An 18339-nucleotide genomic window follows, 5' to 3' on the forward strand; every position below is an offset into this window, starting at 1 on the left:
ATATGACATGTATGCTTATCTCCTGCTTGTGACCTTATTGCAGTGAACCATTGCATATAAATGTAGGTCTTACATGTGTGATCTGTGCTGTGCAGATTACAACCAGCCCCAGCAGGAGATCAGTGACTCCTCTCCCCTATATCTCACCCTCTGTGCCCAGAGTTCACACATCACATGACTATCCCCCGTCACCCGCCCCCGCCCCCGCCCCCGCCCCCGCTGTCACATGACCCCGCTGTCACATGACCCCGTACACTACTTAACCCGATGCGCCCCAGGGTGTCTCCTGCACTCACTGAAGGACGATGGAGAAGCTGTGCTCGGTGCTGGTGATCACTCTGCTGGCTGCCTGGAGCCGGCCTGGGGCTGCTGACACCCCGGCTAACTGCTCCTTCCCGGACCTCCAGGGCACCTGGGAGTTCCAAGTCAGCCCGAGTAAGGGAGGAGCCCGCAGCAAGGACATCGACTGCTCCAACCTGGGTGAGAGGTGGGGGCGGCTCACACCCATTGCAATTCATTCTGGGTGCACTTTGTGGAGGTTGACCCTGTTCTCCTTAATATCAGCTACTTCCCACTGACCTGATGTAGATTGAATTGCAAGCTCTGTGGGTCAGACTCTGATCCATGATCATATATTCTCTTATAATTGTCCTTTTATTTCTAGCTGTGTGACTCTAATTGGGGAAGTCCCTTCCAGTTTACTGTTTAAAGAGTCTTCTGGGACATCTGGGTTTGTGTCACTTAACTGAAACTTTTATAACTTGTCAGGAAGTTGCTATTTTGTGATACTGGAGAGGTTCTGCAGCAGCTGTATATAATACATGTACACTTCTTGTTAACGGGCTGTACTAAATGCTTTAGGAAGCTAAATGTGTTCAGGCCACTTCCTGATCTATGTGCTTTCGTTTTTGAGCTCTTTAGAATCTGGTGTCAGATAACATATTATATATCCTGATCTGTAATGGATACTGATGTTTTGTAGTAAAACTGTCACTTTTCAGATGTGTTAAGAAATGCACCTTTTATAGGTCTTAGAATAAGTCTGCATTTTAAGCAGTATTCCAGGTGTATGTATTAACAAGAGGGTTTCTAACACTGTTTATCACTGGATTGTTGATAAATCCCATTTGCAAATAAAAGCTACCTGGGGCAGTTAAGTGACTCAGCGGTGTGGCAATACTGGTTTAGAGTGGTAAGAGTAGAGTGACTGCTTAGCTGCGCCTGGTGTCTAGGGATAGACATATGCTTGACCCCGCTAGCCAAACAAGAGTTTTCCCATGCTAACTGCAATGTGATTAGGTGTTGAAGGGATTAATTTAATATCTATTGATGTGGTCTAAAAGAAAAATCAATTCCCAGCTCCATTGATATCTAATTTATGCCCGTGAGTTCTCTGTACAGCGCTGCGGAATTAGTGGCGCTATATAAATAACTAGTGATGATGATGCACCTTCACCTCCATAGCCCCCATGCATTTGAATGGAGTTTCTACAGTAGTGCAATGAGTTCTCCAATGAAATGAATGGGCCATAGACCTCAGTGGAAAATAACTCCAGTATGTCCCCAGATATGAATGAACTTAAAGTGCAGTGACAGGCTCTTTTGGATGTTGGTTGCTCTGTTTCAAAGTCCCACATCTGCACGCAGACCCAAATGTGATTAAGTGTGACTGCAAATGGCTTGAATATAATGCGTCTCCTTAACATAGTGACTTGATTTGCACTTCCATTAAAAATGTGGGTGCAGGGTTTTAAATGTCAACGGGTAACTGACTCTTGTACATTAAACCTTATTCTGTCCCTGGTAAGGATGCAGAATCTGTAGTGAGAAGTACACATTTGGTATCCTGATCAATACAAGTGACCTGATTTAGGTGTCTAATTCTGCTGCTGTTGTATGTAAATAAGAACTATGTGACATGAAGGTCAAATTATTTTTTATTTTTTTTTGTAATCCATTTCACCCTATACAATGACAAAAAGTTGTATTCTAATATGCGTCCTGTAGAAAGCTATGTTCTAGAACAGGGCCCCACACTAACATGGGTTGTCTATGGTCTTTCCGAGATATATATTTCTCTCATATACACACCTCTTTGTTTTAAATGCCATTCAGATTTGTGACTAGATGGGTGACATATTGGTGCATATGACTTATTGTGAGCTATAGCCCCCGATTATGTTTTCTTTTCCTGGAAATTCCAAGGAAAAATCCACCTTTTTTTCTGTCCTTAGAACAAGTGGTCACTTGATAGTGTAAGTTAGCTCTGAACAATTTCCATAATACCACATCCTCTTTACATCTCAGTACATGGTTCTAAAACTAATATGGTACGTATTTTTTCTTGCTTCCAGGCAAGCACTGAAACAACTGTATGGTCGGGCCAGTCTCTATCTGTGGTGGGCAACATATTTTGGGGATATTGCCAATTGCTCGCAGATCACATTAGAATACTAGCAGAAGCATGAATGGGCGACTTGGCTGAAGCATTAGGTGGTTTACACTATAGCTGGTGAGAAGACCTCCCCATACAATCAGACTAAGTTTTTATATAGACTCTGTGATGTGCTCACTCAATCTGAATTGAATAGGAAGAGGTCATACTACAGATTGGTGCATGTAACCCTTTTAGGGCAACCAATTGTTCACCATTGCTCTGGAATAATCACTAAATGCTAACTTAGAAGCTAACTGGATTAAGATTGGAGTAGACTGAACTAAGCACACATAACAAAGGACAAAGGAATACGCTTCAATAGAAGTGTACCAAAAGTACCCAGAAGTTTTTGGAAACACTTCACTGGACAGATCCCGGGCCAAAATCTGTCTCTGAACATCCCAGATGGGGTTTTGCCCATATTCTCCAGCTTAAATCAGGTGATACACTGGTCATATTGGCTACCTGTCCAGGGCTTGAGGGTGTGTAAAGAAAAATAAAGTCAAATAGTCTTATGTACAGTTGCATATACAAATTTTAAAACCTCACCAACTCATGGACAATACTTATGGGGGATATGGAGCTGGTCACCACAAACCAGAAATAACTATACCATGAATGTGTAAATATATTGAGTCTAATAACATTCAGACAGACTTCCAATATTAAATGTGCAGTAATAGATTAACAAATTGGCTAGCAAAACTGATACTTTGTGTGGGCTCCGTCTGTGAATTGTTGAACACTTCCTGCTGTTAGACGTCACTTCTGCAAATGTGGCTGTCTCATGAATTTTGGGAAACGCGGCTTCTGTCTCTGTATTGTAAGACTCCCACATGACCACATAGTTGAGAAAAAAAAAAAAAAAATTCATTAAGTTTAACAAGACCTAACATTCTATCCTTACAGGTCCAGCACAAAGATCATTAAAAATCACTATGAAAGAGCTAAATGTGGCGGAAGATGAGTTTGGCAACCTGGGATTCTTTACTCTAATCTACAATCAAGGTTTTGAAATTGTAATCAATAACTACAAGTGGTTTGCATTTTTCAAGGTATGTATTAATAATAATAATAATAATAATATAATATTATTATTATTATTATTATCCTTTATTTGTTAGGCGCCACAAGGTTTCCGCGACGCCGTACACCATACAAACATACACTATACAGGGTGAAACAGCACAAAACAATAAACAAAAATACCAGTACTTCAGAAACTCCAGGCAAGTTCAGCAATAAACATGGAGCAGAAGAACAGGTGAGGAGACAGGAGGGAAGACGGCCCTGCTCATTTGAGCTTACATCCTAAGGGAGGGAAAACAGAAAGACACAAGGGGAGCCAGAAGAGGCAGAGGGGAGAGCGAGTGGAGGTGAAGGGGTTAAGTGGATGGTCGGTAGGCTTTAAGGAAGAGGTGGGTTTTCAGTGCACGTTTGAAGGAGCACAGAGTAGGAGGGAGGTCATTCCAGTGAAGGGGGGCGAATCAATGGATCATGGCGAATGTATCAATGGAATACATGTCTCCTTGTTGTAGAAAGTGTTCCATGCTGTACATCTATATCGGAGTGTTCTATACACAACCCTGGGACACCGTAGATGACTTGGCTACTAATTGCCCCTTTCCCTTTAAAGAAGTAGCTGAACAGTTTAATTTTGTTGCAGTTGGTGTTTACCATCCGAGTGTACAATTACATGTCAGATGTGGGGGCTCAATGTGAGGACAATCCAAGGATTTCTCTGTGTTCACTTAGAGTAGAGCATTACATGTCAAAAAATATGCCCCTGACATCAGGCATATTATTAGTGCCAATAGGTCCAATACCTGTGTCCATGCCTTGACTAGAGTTCTATATTAAAAACAAAAAAAAAACATAATTTGATTCCAGTGGGTCTTATGATTGATGCATCTTAGTATTAGTGTGGTTTTGGGTTTATGTTACTGTACTCCAGTGTTTTCAGAAGATGCATAACCAAATTATTGGAACCCTTGGGCTTTCGTTGAGTCCAACAGTGATATGACCTTTGAAGGCTAAAGCCACTTATTTCTATTAAGGAGGTACCTGCACGGTCTGAGAAATGTACTACAGTCATTTTTATGATCCTGTATATTGCTTGTTATGCACTGAACGCAAGGTGGGACATTTGTATGATACCGTAGAGGGGCAGCCAATGAGTGACAGTTCCTGCTGTTTTAGTACTGGGACTGTCAATCATCCTCTAACTCGCTGCAGCTGAACTTATTCAGTCTGCAGGCTGCAGTTTCCCTTGGCAGGGTATTACCTTGAAGATGGGAGGAATACAAATTTGTTCACAAATTGGCTGTACAATCTTTACACATTAAGGTGTACATCCTGGGTGGCCCAACTGGTGCACCACATCCTGTCCTTAAAACCGTTTATGTAGGCTGTAATTTTATGAAAATCCTGCATAGAATAGGTTGTGATTTGAATAATTTCATGGAACCTTGTCTGGTTTGCTAACGTGTGTTTTTTTTTTTTTTTTTTTTGTTTCCCCCCCCCCCCCCCCCCCCCAACTCTCCTTGAATTGTCCCTTCCACTTTCAGTATGAACAACATGGCTCCAATGTCACGAGTTACTGCCATGATACTCTTCCTGGCTGGGTGCATGATGTACTGGGACGTAACTGGGCTTGCTTTGTTGGGAAGAAAGTTTCATCCAAATCAGGTGAAAAAGTAAATCCAACACCGTTCCCAAAGGAAGGAGGATGGTGAGTTGTGTCTGAGGGGGGCTTGAGACTTTCTTGGGTTGTATGTAGATAACTTTCCTTTTTTGTGTTCTGTTGTCAAAATGGGAATTCTAAGTATAGTATGTAACATTGGACCGTTCATAGGTTTGCAAATGTTAAACATGATATGGGATATAGCATAACTCCCAATGTTTAGAGTGCTGAAAGAGGGACAAAATAAGCCATGTCCACTTGTGTAAACTCCGCCCCTGTGAAGGTCGGTGGCTCATTGGGTATGTAGTTGGTCTGTGTAAATATGCTGGAGGCTTGAACTGGTCATTTGGGCATAAGACGTGCTGGTCACAACGTAACAATAATACAAGCCATTCCCCTGAAGCCACAGCCTTCATTTGCATATATACACCCCTTTCACTAGCTCATCAGAGCAGCTCCTTCTGCAGTTACTGTCTGCACACGGCCGCGGCCATTGTGTTGGAGCTCTTATCTGACCCGAAATCCATTGTACTATAGTAGCCAGGAGTTCTCTAATGTTTCTGTGGGCATAGCTCGCGACTGTCCCGATTCCAGCGGGATAGTCCACTTGAAATCAGTACTGTCCTGCTGGAATCAGGATAGTTGGGAGGTATGGATATAGACTGATGGAGTAAGTCTGATTTAGGTTAATGGTACGATCTGGTGACCCGTCCAACACAACCCTGTCTTCTTCTTGCTGCTTGAATGACCAAGTTTAGCACAATTGGAAAGTTTGATGTGACTGACTCTCAATTGTGCTGTCTGTCTAAATCATTTTCCCAGCTGTATACATGACTTTTGTGCAGTATATCAATTAAGAAAACAAATGGGAAAAGAAAACTCTAGTGTAGACTTCTTATCTCTGGGGAAGTTGAGAAACTTGTGCTATGTGTGCCTTAAAAAAATATTGAATATAAAAAAATACATTTAATACTTTAATGTTATGTAATTTGTATCTTTAAAATAATTGAGATTAAATACACCAAGTATTGATACAAAATCTACAGAGCATGACTTCACTGTTCCAAAAATCACTGTTCTTGCATGGCCACAAACAAATGTTATGTTTGATTATAAGGTTTAGTCTTCTAATTAAAAATGTAATACTGGCCTATGCCGCAACAAGAAAATCAGGCTTTGCTGAAATAATGTTGCTCCATCTGAATTGGGAACCAAAACATCCCACTGGGGAAGGTAAACTTCAAGTGTTAAAGAGCACTTTTTATAGATCAATGGTGGGGCAACAGGCAGCCTGCGGACCACCTACAGCAGCCCAGTTGCCTGCTCCTGCTTTTATTCTCTGCTTTGTTAAAGCTGAGAAGAAGGCAGACTGAGGGCAGAGGACTTCTGCATCGCGTAACCTCCTCAGGTGATGCAGGGAGGTCAGGCAGCATAACTGAGGAGGAGGGAGTGCAGTGTGCTCTCTCTCCTTCCTCTGTGCTGGCCCACTAGGAGGTTGGAGGGCTGCAAATGTGGCGTTGGAAGAGGTTGCCCACCACTAGTATAAATGTAGAGAAGTTCCAGTGTCTCTGAAGACTAGTAACAATCGCAGATGGTCCGAAGATCAAACGGCACATTGCGCATTCAAACTTTACCATAACAGTTCCCCTCCAGCATATGTTCACTGTGTCTGGAGAAAAAAAATGTCATACATACATACACTTCTGATGTTGAAACTGAAAAAAATAAAAAAACCTCAATTCAGTTGATTGATGATCCATCAATTAGCCCAAAACGTTTTACACATGGTTTCATAAGAGGCATTGTGCAATATGAGTAGTCTTCAAACATTGTACAGTAAACTTATGCCATGCATGGAAGTGCTGTGTACATCTGGGGGCCATAAATTATACCGCAGTGTCTTGTTGGGGATTGTTATTCCTGAATACGATGTGCTATATATTGGGTCACAATGGCTGATGTAGACTAAACTTGCATCTTCCTACAGCACAAACTCTTTAGCTTATGGGAGTTGAATGAAAAATCATTATTTTTGTCTTGCAGGCTCTCTAGCAAGCCTTTCAGACACAACCCTATGTTTCTGGAACAAATAAACTCTGTTCAGAAATCTTGGACTGCAAAAGCGTACCCTGAATATGAAGGAATGTCCATGGAGGATCTTCTTAGAAGAACTGGTGGCCGTAAATCTAGAATTCCAAGGTATTTACAAATATGCATTATATAAAAGTAGTCCTGTGTAACTAGCTCTGGAGCAAGTTGTAAATGCATTCCTCATAAGAGCAGCATTAGTTGCAGAATGAATGCACCCAAAGCAGACGTGATACTTCTGGTCTGGCTTAGTAAATTACTCTTACCACTGGGCCAAGTAACCAACCTGCTCCTCTTGCTTATGAAACAAAGGCGTGCTGAACGGCCTGGCACAGTAGTGTATTGAAATCTTACTGTTCTACTATAATGTAAATGGTGAAGCTATTATGTGACTAAAATTAAGTTTAAAAGTTGTCCCCGTCATAAACTGTAGTAATTGGGATTCGTTCAGCTGTGGCGGGTGAACTTGTGAGGTCCTGAGCCCTGTGTATTATACCCCATGCCTGATCTGGCCGTGACACCCACCTCCTGACAAAGATTTTTGCGGGACTTTTTTTGTAACTTGGAATAGTTATGGAACATGGTGGCCATCTCCTACAGGGCAAACTGTCATTCTGCCATCATACCTAGCCATGTATTACACTGTTGACCATCCATAACTACCAGCTGTATTGAAATGCCACATTGCAGAGAAATGTCCCTATTGCTACACATTTATTGCAGTCGTACATCCCCCAATTGCCTGCAATGATGACCTGCTCCCACTAATACCAGTCACCTGTTGCACAGATACCTCTGCAGTAACATACAGTTGCCAGTTTAGCCTCACGGTAGACAGACAAAACTTTCTGGAAATCTGTTAAGTTCTGTGGCTCAGTCTCCTCCACAATGTCCACAACTTACAGCTACAGATATCATTACCTATAAGAAGGGCATCCAATCCATTTTTAAACTCTGAGATTCTACCAACACCTCTCAAATCTCTAGAAGTTCTAAAGTTATTCAGGGCTATGAATGATTGCCTACTGATCCTGGAAGTTCAGTTGTTCCATAAATCTCATAACTGTTTTATTGTTCACTCCTTCCAGTATCCCACCGCCAGCACCAATGCCTACTGATGAGAAATACCAAGGTTTCCCAGATGCTTGGGATTGGAGGAACATTCAGGGAGCTAACTTTGTTAGCCCTGTTAGAAATCAAGGTATTGTATTGCCAGAAACATACTTTCACAGTCTTATCTGGCTCCTGTTCACCGCAAAAGAAGTAAATATACACCAATATGGATACTGAAAATAGATTATTTTACTACTTGTTTCTGTTCTACTGAAAGACTAATATTGTCCATGCACAGAGTGCAAGCATGAAAGAAACCATACAGTGCGTGCATTTCTTAAGGTCTGTCTGCTACATGCTATTACTCAGTGGGAAAGGATGAGATAATAAGAATTATTAATCCCTGTCAGTTTGGCCAGTTAGAACAGTTTTTAAGGCTGACCATTAAACGGTCCAAGATGAACATTGTCTGAATTTGTTTATGTGGTAAATAGCTCTGCCCCAAACATACTGCATTGGCTGCTGTTTCTGCCTCTCTGAATTACAGCAGCATTAGGATCAATAATTCTGATTGTCGGTTAATATACAGAGCATTTTGCCAACATCCTGTTCCAGTTAGAGTCCACCCACGTACTGGTCCGTCTTCTTTCTGGCTAAACCTTAAGGGTGAGAAGTGTGTGATGTCAAATAGGGACTTTAGGCGTGTGTGTATAGATGGCAAGATGTCTAGTTTTTTTTTTTTTTTTTTTTTGTTCAAGCAATTTAGTATGCTGTAGCAAGGAATAGCTGACTTTAAACTTTGTGAATAGAGAGAATCTGGAAGACCGTTTACACTGGCTTGTTTTTAGGGAACTGTGGGAGCTGCTACTCCTTTGCTACAATGGGAATGCTGGAATCTAGAATCCGGGTCATGACCAGACTTCAGCAGAAGCCCATACTGAGCCCTCAGCAGGTGGTTTCCTGCAGTAATTACTCTCAAGGTAATAATGTTTCTGCCTTCTGTATCTTTCTCTGGTGATTTGGAAACCTGTACAGATCTGATATGATGGCATAAGTCTATTAAAGTGAAACCAACACAAGCAAAATGCATTTGTGTAAGGGTTGTGTTGCTCTCCCTTTCATACCAGGGGGTAAATGTATCAAGCTGAGAGTTTTCCGGCGGGTTTGAAAAACCAATCCGATTTTAGCTATCATTTGTTTAGTACATTCTACAAAATGACAGCTGGAATCTGATTGGTTGCTATAGGCAACATCTCCACTTTTCAAACTCGCCGGAAAACTCAGCTTGATACATTTACCCCCAGATCTGTTTACAGTAATCAGACGTTAAATGCTGACATTTCTGTGCAAGCCTCTCTACGTGATGTCACTGCCTTTAACAAACACTGCTCGCTTAACAATATTTGCACCGAAATTTAGATTTTTCTGCACTTACTCTCATTACCATCATTACACTACTATCCCCCCACCTTCATACACAAATGGTGCACCACTCTGAGCCTTTAACCTTGTGTAAGGGGGTGCAGCGCCCACTTTCAGAACTGGTTACAGCTCACAGTTAGCGGAGGTTTATAAAAGAGTTCGGTTATGTTGGTGGATCCCCCATTGTAAGTAGCCGGGTCTTGCTTAGCTAACGTAACTTTTGGAGACTACCATCATATTATCGTAACAGTTTTGTTGCAAGGCCTCTTGTGAAACGTCTAAACAGTCCCTGAAGTTGGCCTTCAGAAGTAAAATGACGGAGCACATTTATTTTAGGCAAACTGGCCAATGGAGCCCGTCCTGCTACAAAGGAAATACAGTTGAGAGGAACAGATATTGATGATTTGATGTGTGCATTTGTCATCTTTGATTGCTGTTACTTGATTGGCCCAAAACGGGGTAGGGGGGGCAGGGGTGTCGTAGTCATTCTACGATATGGACATGCCTATCCCTCTACAAGTTGTAGACCAATCTCCACAACTGTGCTAAGCTCTCCTACCTATTCTTGCTGCTTTGACTACCTGGTGCTGTTGCTGGTGTCTTATGGTCCATTGCTGCTTGGCTGGATCCTAGAATCTTGGAGTTCTGTTTGGAAAAGCGACGGTTACTATTCACTTCCTGGAAAGCCGAGCAGCGAGTGACCAATCTAGGCCTCCCTCTCTCTCAACCAGTCAAACGTTAAATCAGTAGCTTTATTTAATAAACAGGCCTCCTTTCATCCAATCGGCACCAGAATTTAATTGTTACCGTTCACATTTAATAAATATGCCTTTTACCCCTGTTGTACAGCCCTGACATTTAATAGCACCCATGTTTAATAATTGGGGCCCCCTTTCCAAACCAGCGTGACATTAAATTAGATGGCACTCCCATTTAATAAACATATTCCCTGCTGCCAGCAGCACCAACAGTAAATTAATTACATTCCCATGTAATAAACAGACATATTCTGCTCCCGCCAGCCCCGACTTTAAATGAATAACTGCTTGTAGAGGGCTAGTCATTTAATAAAAAAAAAAAGCCTATTTCCCCACAAGCCACAAAACCAAATTAATCGCTTACAAATTTCCCCCACATTTAACAGACTAGCATTACTAATAAAGATATTTTTGCTTTGTGTTTTATTTACTTATGTTTTGTTAGTGTATTTGTTTATTGTTCTGTTGCTAAAATGTAAACCAATAGCAAAAAACTGTTCCCCTAAGCCCTGTCCCATGTGTGCTTTGAGTACCAGGTGATGTCTTATTAAATGTCCTTCATTGTTTTCTGCAATTGTTCAAATATCCCTACATCTCCAGCCTAATCTCTATTCACGCTCCATCCCGCCCTCTGCGTTCGGCTAACGACCGCCGCCTCTCCTCCCCCCCCCTGATTACCTCCTCCCATGCTCGCATCCAAGACTTTTCCCGCGCTGCCCCCCTCCACTGGAACCAGCTCCCCCGCTCCATCAGAACTTCCTCCAACTTGTCCAGCTTCAAACGGGCCTTAAAAACCCACCTCTTACTTAAAGCCCTCCAGTCCCCCACCTAGTTGACCTAATTGACCTCCTCCCAGTCTCCCCTACCCCCTCCCACTTCTGTCCCCCCTTACCTCCCTCCTTTTCATTCTCCTCCCCCCCCCCCCCCCCCCCTCTCCGTCTCTGCCTCCGTTCTCCCCATTCCCTCCTCCCACCATTGCGTCTCTGTCTGTCCTACCCTCCCCTTAGATTGTACGCACCTTCGAGCAGGGCCTCCTCCTTCTGTTCTCCACCACCTTAACTCTGCTCTCCAGCTCTGTCTCTACCGTGAGGTCCTCCTGCCCTTTTACCCCCCTCTCTACCCCGCTGGGGGCTCTCACCTGTCATCTAGCTTTACATTGAGCTTCTGAGTTACTGTGCTTTTTGTTAACTGTACCGTGCTGTCTCACCCTGTATCGTGTTTCTGTCTGTCCCTGTACGGCGCTACGGATACCTAGTGGCGCCCTATAAATAAAAAGTAATAATAATAATAATATTCACAACCAAATTATTCTGCTTATTCGTGAAATGGGCTCTTCTTATGCACACTTCACTGCAATAAACTCTGCTCTACCTGTATACAGAATCTAGTTGTGTGTGGAATGTTGGTGCATTCACAAACTGTGTCCTTTCATTCCAGGTTGTGATGGGGGATTCCCTTACCTGATTGCTGGCAAATACATTCAAGACTTTGGCATTGTGGAAGAGGCAGACTTCCCGTACACTGGCAGTGACTCACCCTGCACTCTGAAAGATCAGCAGTATAAATACTACAGCGCAGAGTACCACTATGTGGGTGGGTTCTATGGCGGGTGCAACGAGGCCTATATGAAATACGAGCTGATCATGGGTGGTCCTTTGGCGGTAGCTTTTGAAGTCTATGATGACTTTCTGCATTATGGGGGAGGGATTTACCACCACACTGGGTTGCAGGATAAATTCAACCCATTCCAGTTGACCAACCACGCCGTTCTCTTGGTGGGGTATGGAAGTGATTCAAAGACAGGGGAGAAGTATTGGATCGTAAAGAACAGCTGGGGGGAGTCCTGGGGAGAAGCTGGTTTCTTCAGAATACGCAGGGGAACAGATGAGTGTGCAATTGAAAGTATAGCAGTGGTTTCAACACCTGTTACAAAACTCTAATTGTGACTAGATAGTGGTGATAGAGCTTAATGCTGGAAATCCAAATTGCCTAATGAGTTGCATAAAGGTGACTTTGCAGTTGTGCAGTATCAGTGATTCAGATGTGGGAATTGCACAAATAGGCTGTAACCCAGGGCATCCACATTCATTAGTTTATCTGACCATGACTAGTAATGTCTGGTTGCCGTTGGTTACAGCACATCTGCAGTCTCAGTTATTGAATAGCACTTACATGCCGTCTGTTTCATGTCTTCTGGAAAATAATAAAATGTCTCATGGAATGTGAAAGGGAATCTCTCTAAAAGGGCTGCTCCACCCTGACTGAATGGTTTGTACATGTCCTGCAACTTTCACTAAGTGTCTGACAGTAAAGCGCATAAGGAAGCAAGGGGCATTAGTTAGTAAAGGTTGCAGGTGGGTATTTAAACATGAATAATTGCCTAGAGACCTGAAGACTTCTTATTGCACCTTGTTTTATGACTGATAAAAAAATATAGCATGCTTTTTATTACTAGTGCACTTAGGGGTAAATTTATCAAGGTGTGGAGATGTTGCCTATAGCAACCAATCAGATTCTAGCTGTCACTTTGTAGCGTGCACTAAATAAATGACAGCTAGACATCTTTTTTTCAAACCCACGGCTTGATGAATTTACCCCTTGGAGTTTTCACCCTAAAGGGATTTTTATGTGCCTTAATGCGCTGTAATCAGGGATTCTTTTAAAAATAAAAATGTTTTTGTATTGATGCTGAATAAAGATTTTGTTTCTAAGCTATTTTGTTTAAATATTTTTATTAAAAAGTCAAGTATAGAAGTCTCTGTAATAAACATGATGGCAGGAATAGTAATAACTGTCTGACTAACAGCAGAGCAGCTGAACCATCCTTCCTTGCTCTCTGCCAAATCTACAATATTGTGGATAGTGAATGTCTTATATTGCTCTGGGCTTGTGATACTTATGGTTGAAGTTCTTAAACTCCAATTTAGGTGACGTCCGTATGAATACTGATACGGTTCATGTTCTCTGGGATGCTGTTATTGGGAGCACCCGGACATCAGACAATCCTATGCCTGTCCATAACCCCATCTATAAGTGACACTGGTATGTCCATTATTTCTACGTTCCCAGCTAGGTAGGTCTTGGAATTTGAAGATTAGAATGTGTATATAACCTAATGGCGTTCCAATATGTGCAGCCCCAGCGCACACCCCTTTTGGACCCATCACACCAAGCTGTAAATGGACTACAACTAAAACACGGAATGGAGTGGTCTAGCGCCCTCACGGTTTAATGACCTAAAGATGTAACTTCAGCTGTAGAACAAATCTATAGCTGATGCTGTATTCATAAAGTTATTAATGCAGAATCACCTTAGTCTCCATAAGAGAGATTACGTAATTAAAAAAAAAAAAAAGTCTACATATAATAATCTCCAATTATTGCCTTATCTTGTCATGGTAACTGTCCATCAAGTCAATTTAAGACTCGTGAGGGTGTGACTCACAAACCAGCCCTTGCCAGATGTAAGCCCCTCTACCTGGGAGGGGAGTGCATCTGATTTTAATGTTGTTTAAAGCATATAGGTCAGTGTAGGACCTGCATACAAAGAGTTGCCCTTGACCCTGGGATGCAGGCTTAAATACTTTGATCAAAATATGAACCAATGCCTCAGGTTTTCATTTTACTAGATACACACAGATATGCAGTGTTAAGGATAAGCGCTGTCCACAACAAGTCCATCTGTAGATTTCATAATCTCCCAACGAGTTTCTTTAGTGAATGTACTGACAAAATATAAAGTGATACAGGGCACAGCGAGAGATTCTTTATCTCCCGCAAAGCACTCTACTGATTGAAGAACATTTTAGCATTCCAAGAGGATCACCACCCGGTCTCTGATCCTTATTTGTGAAGAGGGAATTTAAAAGTAGTGGAACAATCTAACTATTCTCTCACCATACATATGGATAAATATTAGAGGTATAAAAACAATATAGTGTAATTTTAAATTCAATATATGCACTTGCGCGTAATCAGTATGGCAAACAATGCGTATTCCAAATCTAAACCAGCAGTTTGCAATAGCCTCCCTGTTACGAATACACTGAGAGAGTTCATTAGTACAGACTTCAATCAGGTACGTGTACTTTCTTTTTAAGAGGGGTACATGCTGATATCTGCACATCGTCTGTAGTTATATGGTTATTCTTGACCGGTCATCTATATACCACAGCGCAATTATACATGAAGAGCAAAAGAAAACCTCTAGAGTAATGCTGGTTTCATATGTTCAATATAACACAATGAAATTGTGCTTGCATGATATACAAAAAAAAATTAGATGTAAAAGCAGAAGAATAGCCGTTTAAATAACCAGCATGTACCAAATATTAGCACTTCATATACAGTTTAACACTAAGGTGTGGTATTCTGTGATGTTATCGTGAGCAATGATATGAAATGCAGTAGAGTCCTCAATGGCCACAGAACACCCGTTAAAATAGCGCCTCTTTCAATACACAAACGCATTTCGACTTGAAAGTGACTTTCAAGGTGATAAGAGTTGGAAACTAATGTTTTTATACCGGAATCTCAACAATACCCTAAAAAAAACATGCAAATTTAGCAGAATGACATAAAATCAATTGTGGGATATAACCGTCAGTAATAATCTTTGCTTCTTATTTTTTAAGTGATTTCCAAATCATAATTGCTAATTAATTGCAACTAGGGTGTTTCGCTCTCTAAGAATGTGAGTATGGCATTACAAGATCTTGTATCCAATTCAGACCTAGTTATGATTCCTGCTGCTAAGGGAGGGGGGGGGTCGTTGTGATATAGAGGAAATCAATAGACCGTTTCTTAAACTCTTTACCATCTCACATGGGCATACAAGTGTCCCAATACACTGGCTGGGATTTCCTCAACTTGGCTGGTCGTGCCTATACTTCAATGTGTATAATATATCATGTTGGGGTGGTGGATTTAAGCCACAAAGAGTAGATCTAAAATATATTTGCCTTTGTGCTGAACTTGTCTAATGGTAAATGGGAACTTCTGCACTTTTTTTCTTTTTATATTGTCTGTTTTCATGGTCACACACAGAATGTGACTGGACAATGGAAGGACCAGTTTGGGCGTTGCCAGGTCGACCCACTCAACGCAGAATGGTAGCTTTTCAATCTTGACATTGTACCAAATGTAAAGCCACAATTTTTTACTTGTGCTTCCTGTAACTATGCAAACTTCTTAACAATCACTTGTTACTCGCTTGACAGTGAGTGTGTTTCAATGACCTGAATTGGTAGGTACAATCCAAGCAGGAGGCCTTCAATGCAGCCTTGACGGCTTCCACAATAATTGATTCATTAAGGTATGTTTTTTTTCATTAATGACTGTAATCTGTGCTCCAAATTTTTTCAATAGATGCTCTGATCAGTAGTCTATTGCTAGATCTCCATTCCCAGCTGGGTGATCCTATGACCATAGAAATAGGGTAAATTTGAAGGAGAAAAGCTGGCATTAAAATATAATATATGTTATAACCAATAATGGCACCCATTTACATCAAGGTTTGTGAGATTGTTCATAAAAGTAGGTACTACCAGACTGGCATTGGAAATAGACCTCACCAGGGAGTAAATTTATCAAGCTGCAAGTTTTAAAAAGTGGAGATGTTGTTTATAGCAACCAATTAGATTATAGTTATCATTTATTTAGTACATTCTACAAAGTGACAGCTAGGATTTGATTGGTTGCTATAGGCAACATCTCCACTTTTTCAAACCTACAGCTTTATAAATTTACCCCCAAAAGTGAATTATGCATTCCATACGGAACATGAATCTCACAGTCAAGTTTTGTACACCCCTTCCGTTTTCAATAGTATAAAATTGGGACATCATTCAATTCCTTATATAGTCCATACCCAACTATGATTGGCTCGGGAATCAATCATATCTTTCAAATGAGATGCCCCTTAGTAGCTATTGTCTGGTCAAGAAGTCTGAGGGAGGTTATAATGCCAAGTTCTCCCTCGTCTTGGTTATTTTGGCCAGAATGAGAAGAACTTTTTGGACATTTTTTTTCTTTTCTTGCTGTGACGAGATCTAAGTAAACTAATGTTATTTTCTGAAAGTCAAAGTATTCTGAAGAAAACAAAAACAAAACCAGGTATAATGTGTGGGTAATGCACAAACACATTACTGATGTTGGAATGTGACCAACTCAAAAAGTGCCAAAATAAGCACAGTGGCAAAGGGGTTAAATTTGGATGCTTTGTTAAATACTTTGGGACAGTTGGGCAGAATTGTGTAGTAATGGGTCCATTCATAATATGTCCATTTTTTTTGAGACATTTTCAATTATTTTAGTGCATGGGTTATATTGGGTGATAAAAAGGGGCTATTGTTGTGACCATGTTTAAGTAGTTTATCTTTACTAGATAGAAGATTATATATTTGATCTGCCCTATTATTTTCCTCTAAAATGAATCTGCCAAATGTCGTTTTGAAAACCTGGGACTGTTGGAGAAACATATTTACACTTGTACAGTTTATTAAATGTAACAACTAACCATATGGTATGTTCTTGATACATCATGATTGGTGGCAAACTTAAAATGGGTTTTAGTTATTTAGTGTCTGTTACATAAAAACTTAAAGAATCTTAGTTTTCTTCCCAAATTAGCAAAATATAATTTATGTATCTCTTCAATACTCAAGTGTGGAGGAGATGCCTCACTCAGAACCCCAGCCTGCTCCCACCACACCATAAATTGGCCAATGAAGGTGCTCAATGAGTTCCCATCGCTGTCCCAAAAACCTTAATATAATAGGTCCCTCCAAGAAACAATTCTTCCACAATTTTCTTTTTGAATAGGATCTGATATAAATTGTTGATGTAACAGTTAGTATTAACTTGTAGCATAATTGTGTAAAACAACTGAACTTTTACTGTGGCTGGTTGAAAGTGCTCACATAGCAGTTTTGTGTCCTTTTATAAAGCAATCTAATTGTAAAACTAAATGCTTTAAATGTAAATCCATGCAATGTGATCAATGTGAAATGAGGAATTAAGAAACAGCCAGGTGGACTCGTACGCCTTTACGCTAGCCCCAACATCATGCATCCTTGTTCAATGTCTAGGCAGAAGAGTACACAAAATAAATTCTGTATAAGTATTGTTTGATACCTTGTTTCAAACAGGATTGTTGCTTGACTAACATGTATAGTTGCCAAATGTCTCTAATTTCCAGGGGACATTCCCAGGTTGTAAGAATGCTTCCCTTGTTTTCAGTATTGATAAACTGCACAATATAATTCCTCATTCTGCATGTTAAATTTTATTACCACCTGTTTATTATTCACTACGATAGGGCTGACCAACCAGTGGCCCTCCAAGTTTTGTGAAACTACAAACCCCAGCATGCCTTGCTGGCCAGTAGCTGGCAGGGTGTGCTGGAATTTAGTTTCACAGTATCTTCTAATGTAACACATATTATATAGGATTACTTAAAATTTAAAAGTGTATTGCAGTAAAGATCTATAAACATGATGGGAGATTTAAGGTCTGCTGTAACAGTATTGTGTGTGATACGCTAGGATGCATTGACTTAGAAATTGTTTTCAAATCATGCAAGATGACCTGAACAATTCCTGATCCAAAGTTGAGTATATGATTTTGTTATGAATTCCATCTTAATACTAAAATGTGGATCTCCTTCACAGACCCCTCATCTCGCCAACTCATTGTCTTGTAGGAATCCCTCTCACACTAATTTATACCAGATGACCGATTTTGTTTTCCTCTCAACTGAGCAAACCTGATAGGCTCTAATTTTGAGATACACTTTGCATGTTACCCTTTGGGATTTTCCCCAAATCTTATCAAGCTAACTCTAACCTGACAAAATATAATCTGTACAGCTGTCACTCACATGTCTGCCCCCCTATTGC

The 18339-nt window shown here is 40.9% G+C and overlaps 1 protein-coding gene across 1 annotated transcript; it reads left to right on the top strand.

Annotated features, from left to right (window-relative positions):
* The first annotated feature begins 269 nt into the window (after positions 1-269).
* On the top strand, positions 270-12963 carry CTSC (cathepsin C). Its single transcript, XM_075198708.1, has 7 exons — positions 270-480; positions 3347-3492; positions 5005-5168; positions 7164-7319; positions 8297-8409; positions 9110-9241; positions 11879-12963. The coding sequence occupies exons 1-7, from the start codon at positions 306-308 to the stop codon at positions 12379-12381; spliced, it is 1389 nt and encodes a 462-aa protein (XP_075054809.1). The 5' UTR covers positions 270-305; the 3' UTR covers positions 12382-12963.
* The last annotated feature ends 5376 nt before the right edge of the window (positions 12964-18339 follow it).

Source organism: Mixophyes fleayi, chromosome 2 (assembly GCF_038048845.1).
Source record: "Mixophyes fleayi isolate aMixFle1 chromosome 2, aMixFle1.hap1, whole genome shotgun sequence".
Taxonomy (NCBI): Eukaryota; Metazoa; Chordata; class Amphibia; order Anura; family Limnodynastidae; genus Mixophyes; species Mixophyes fleayi.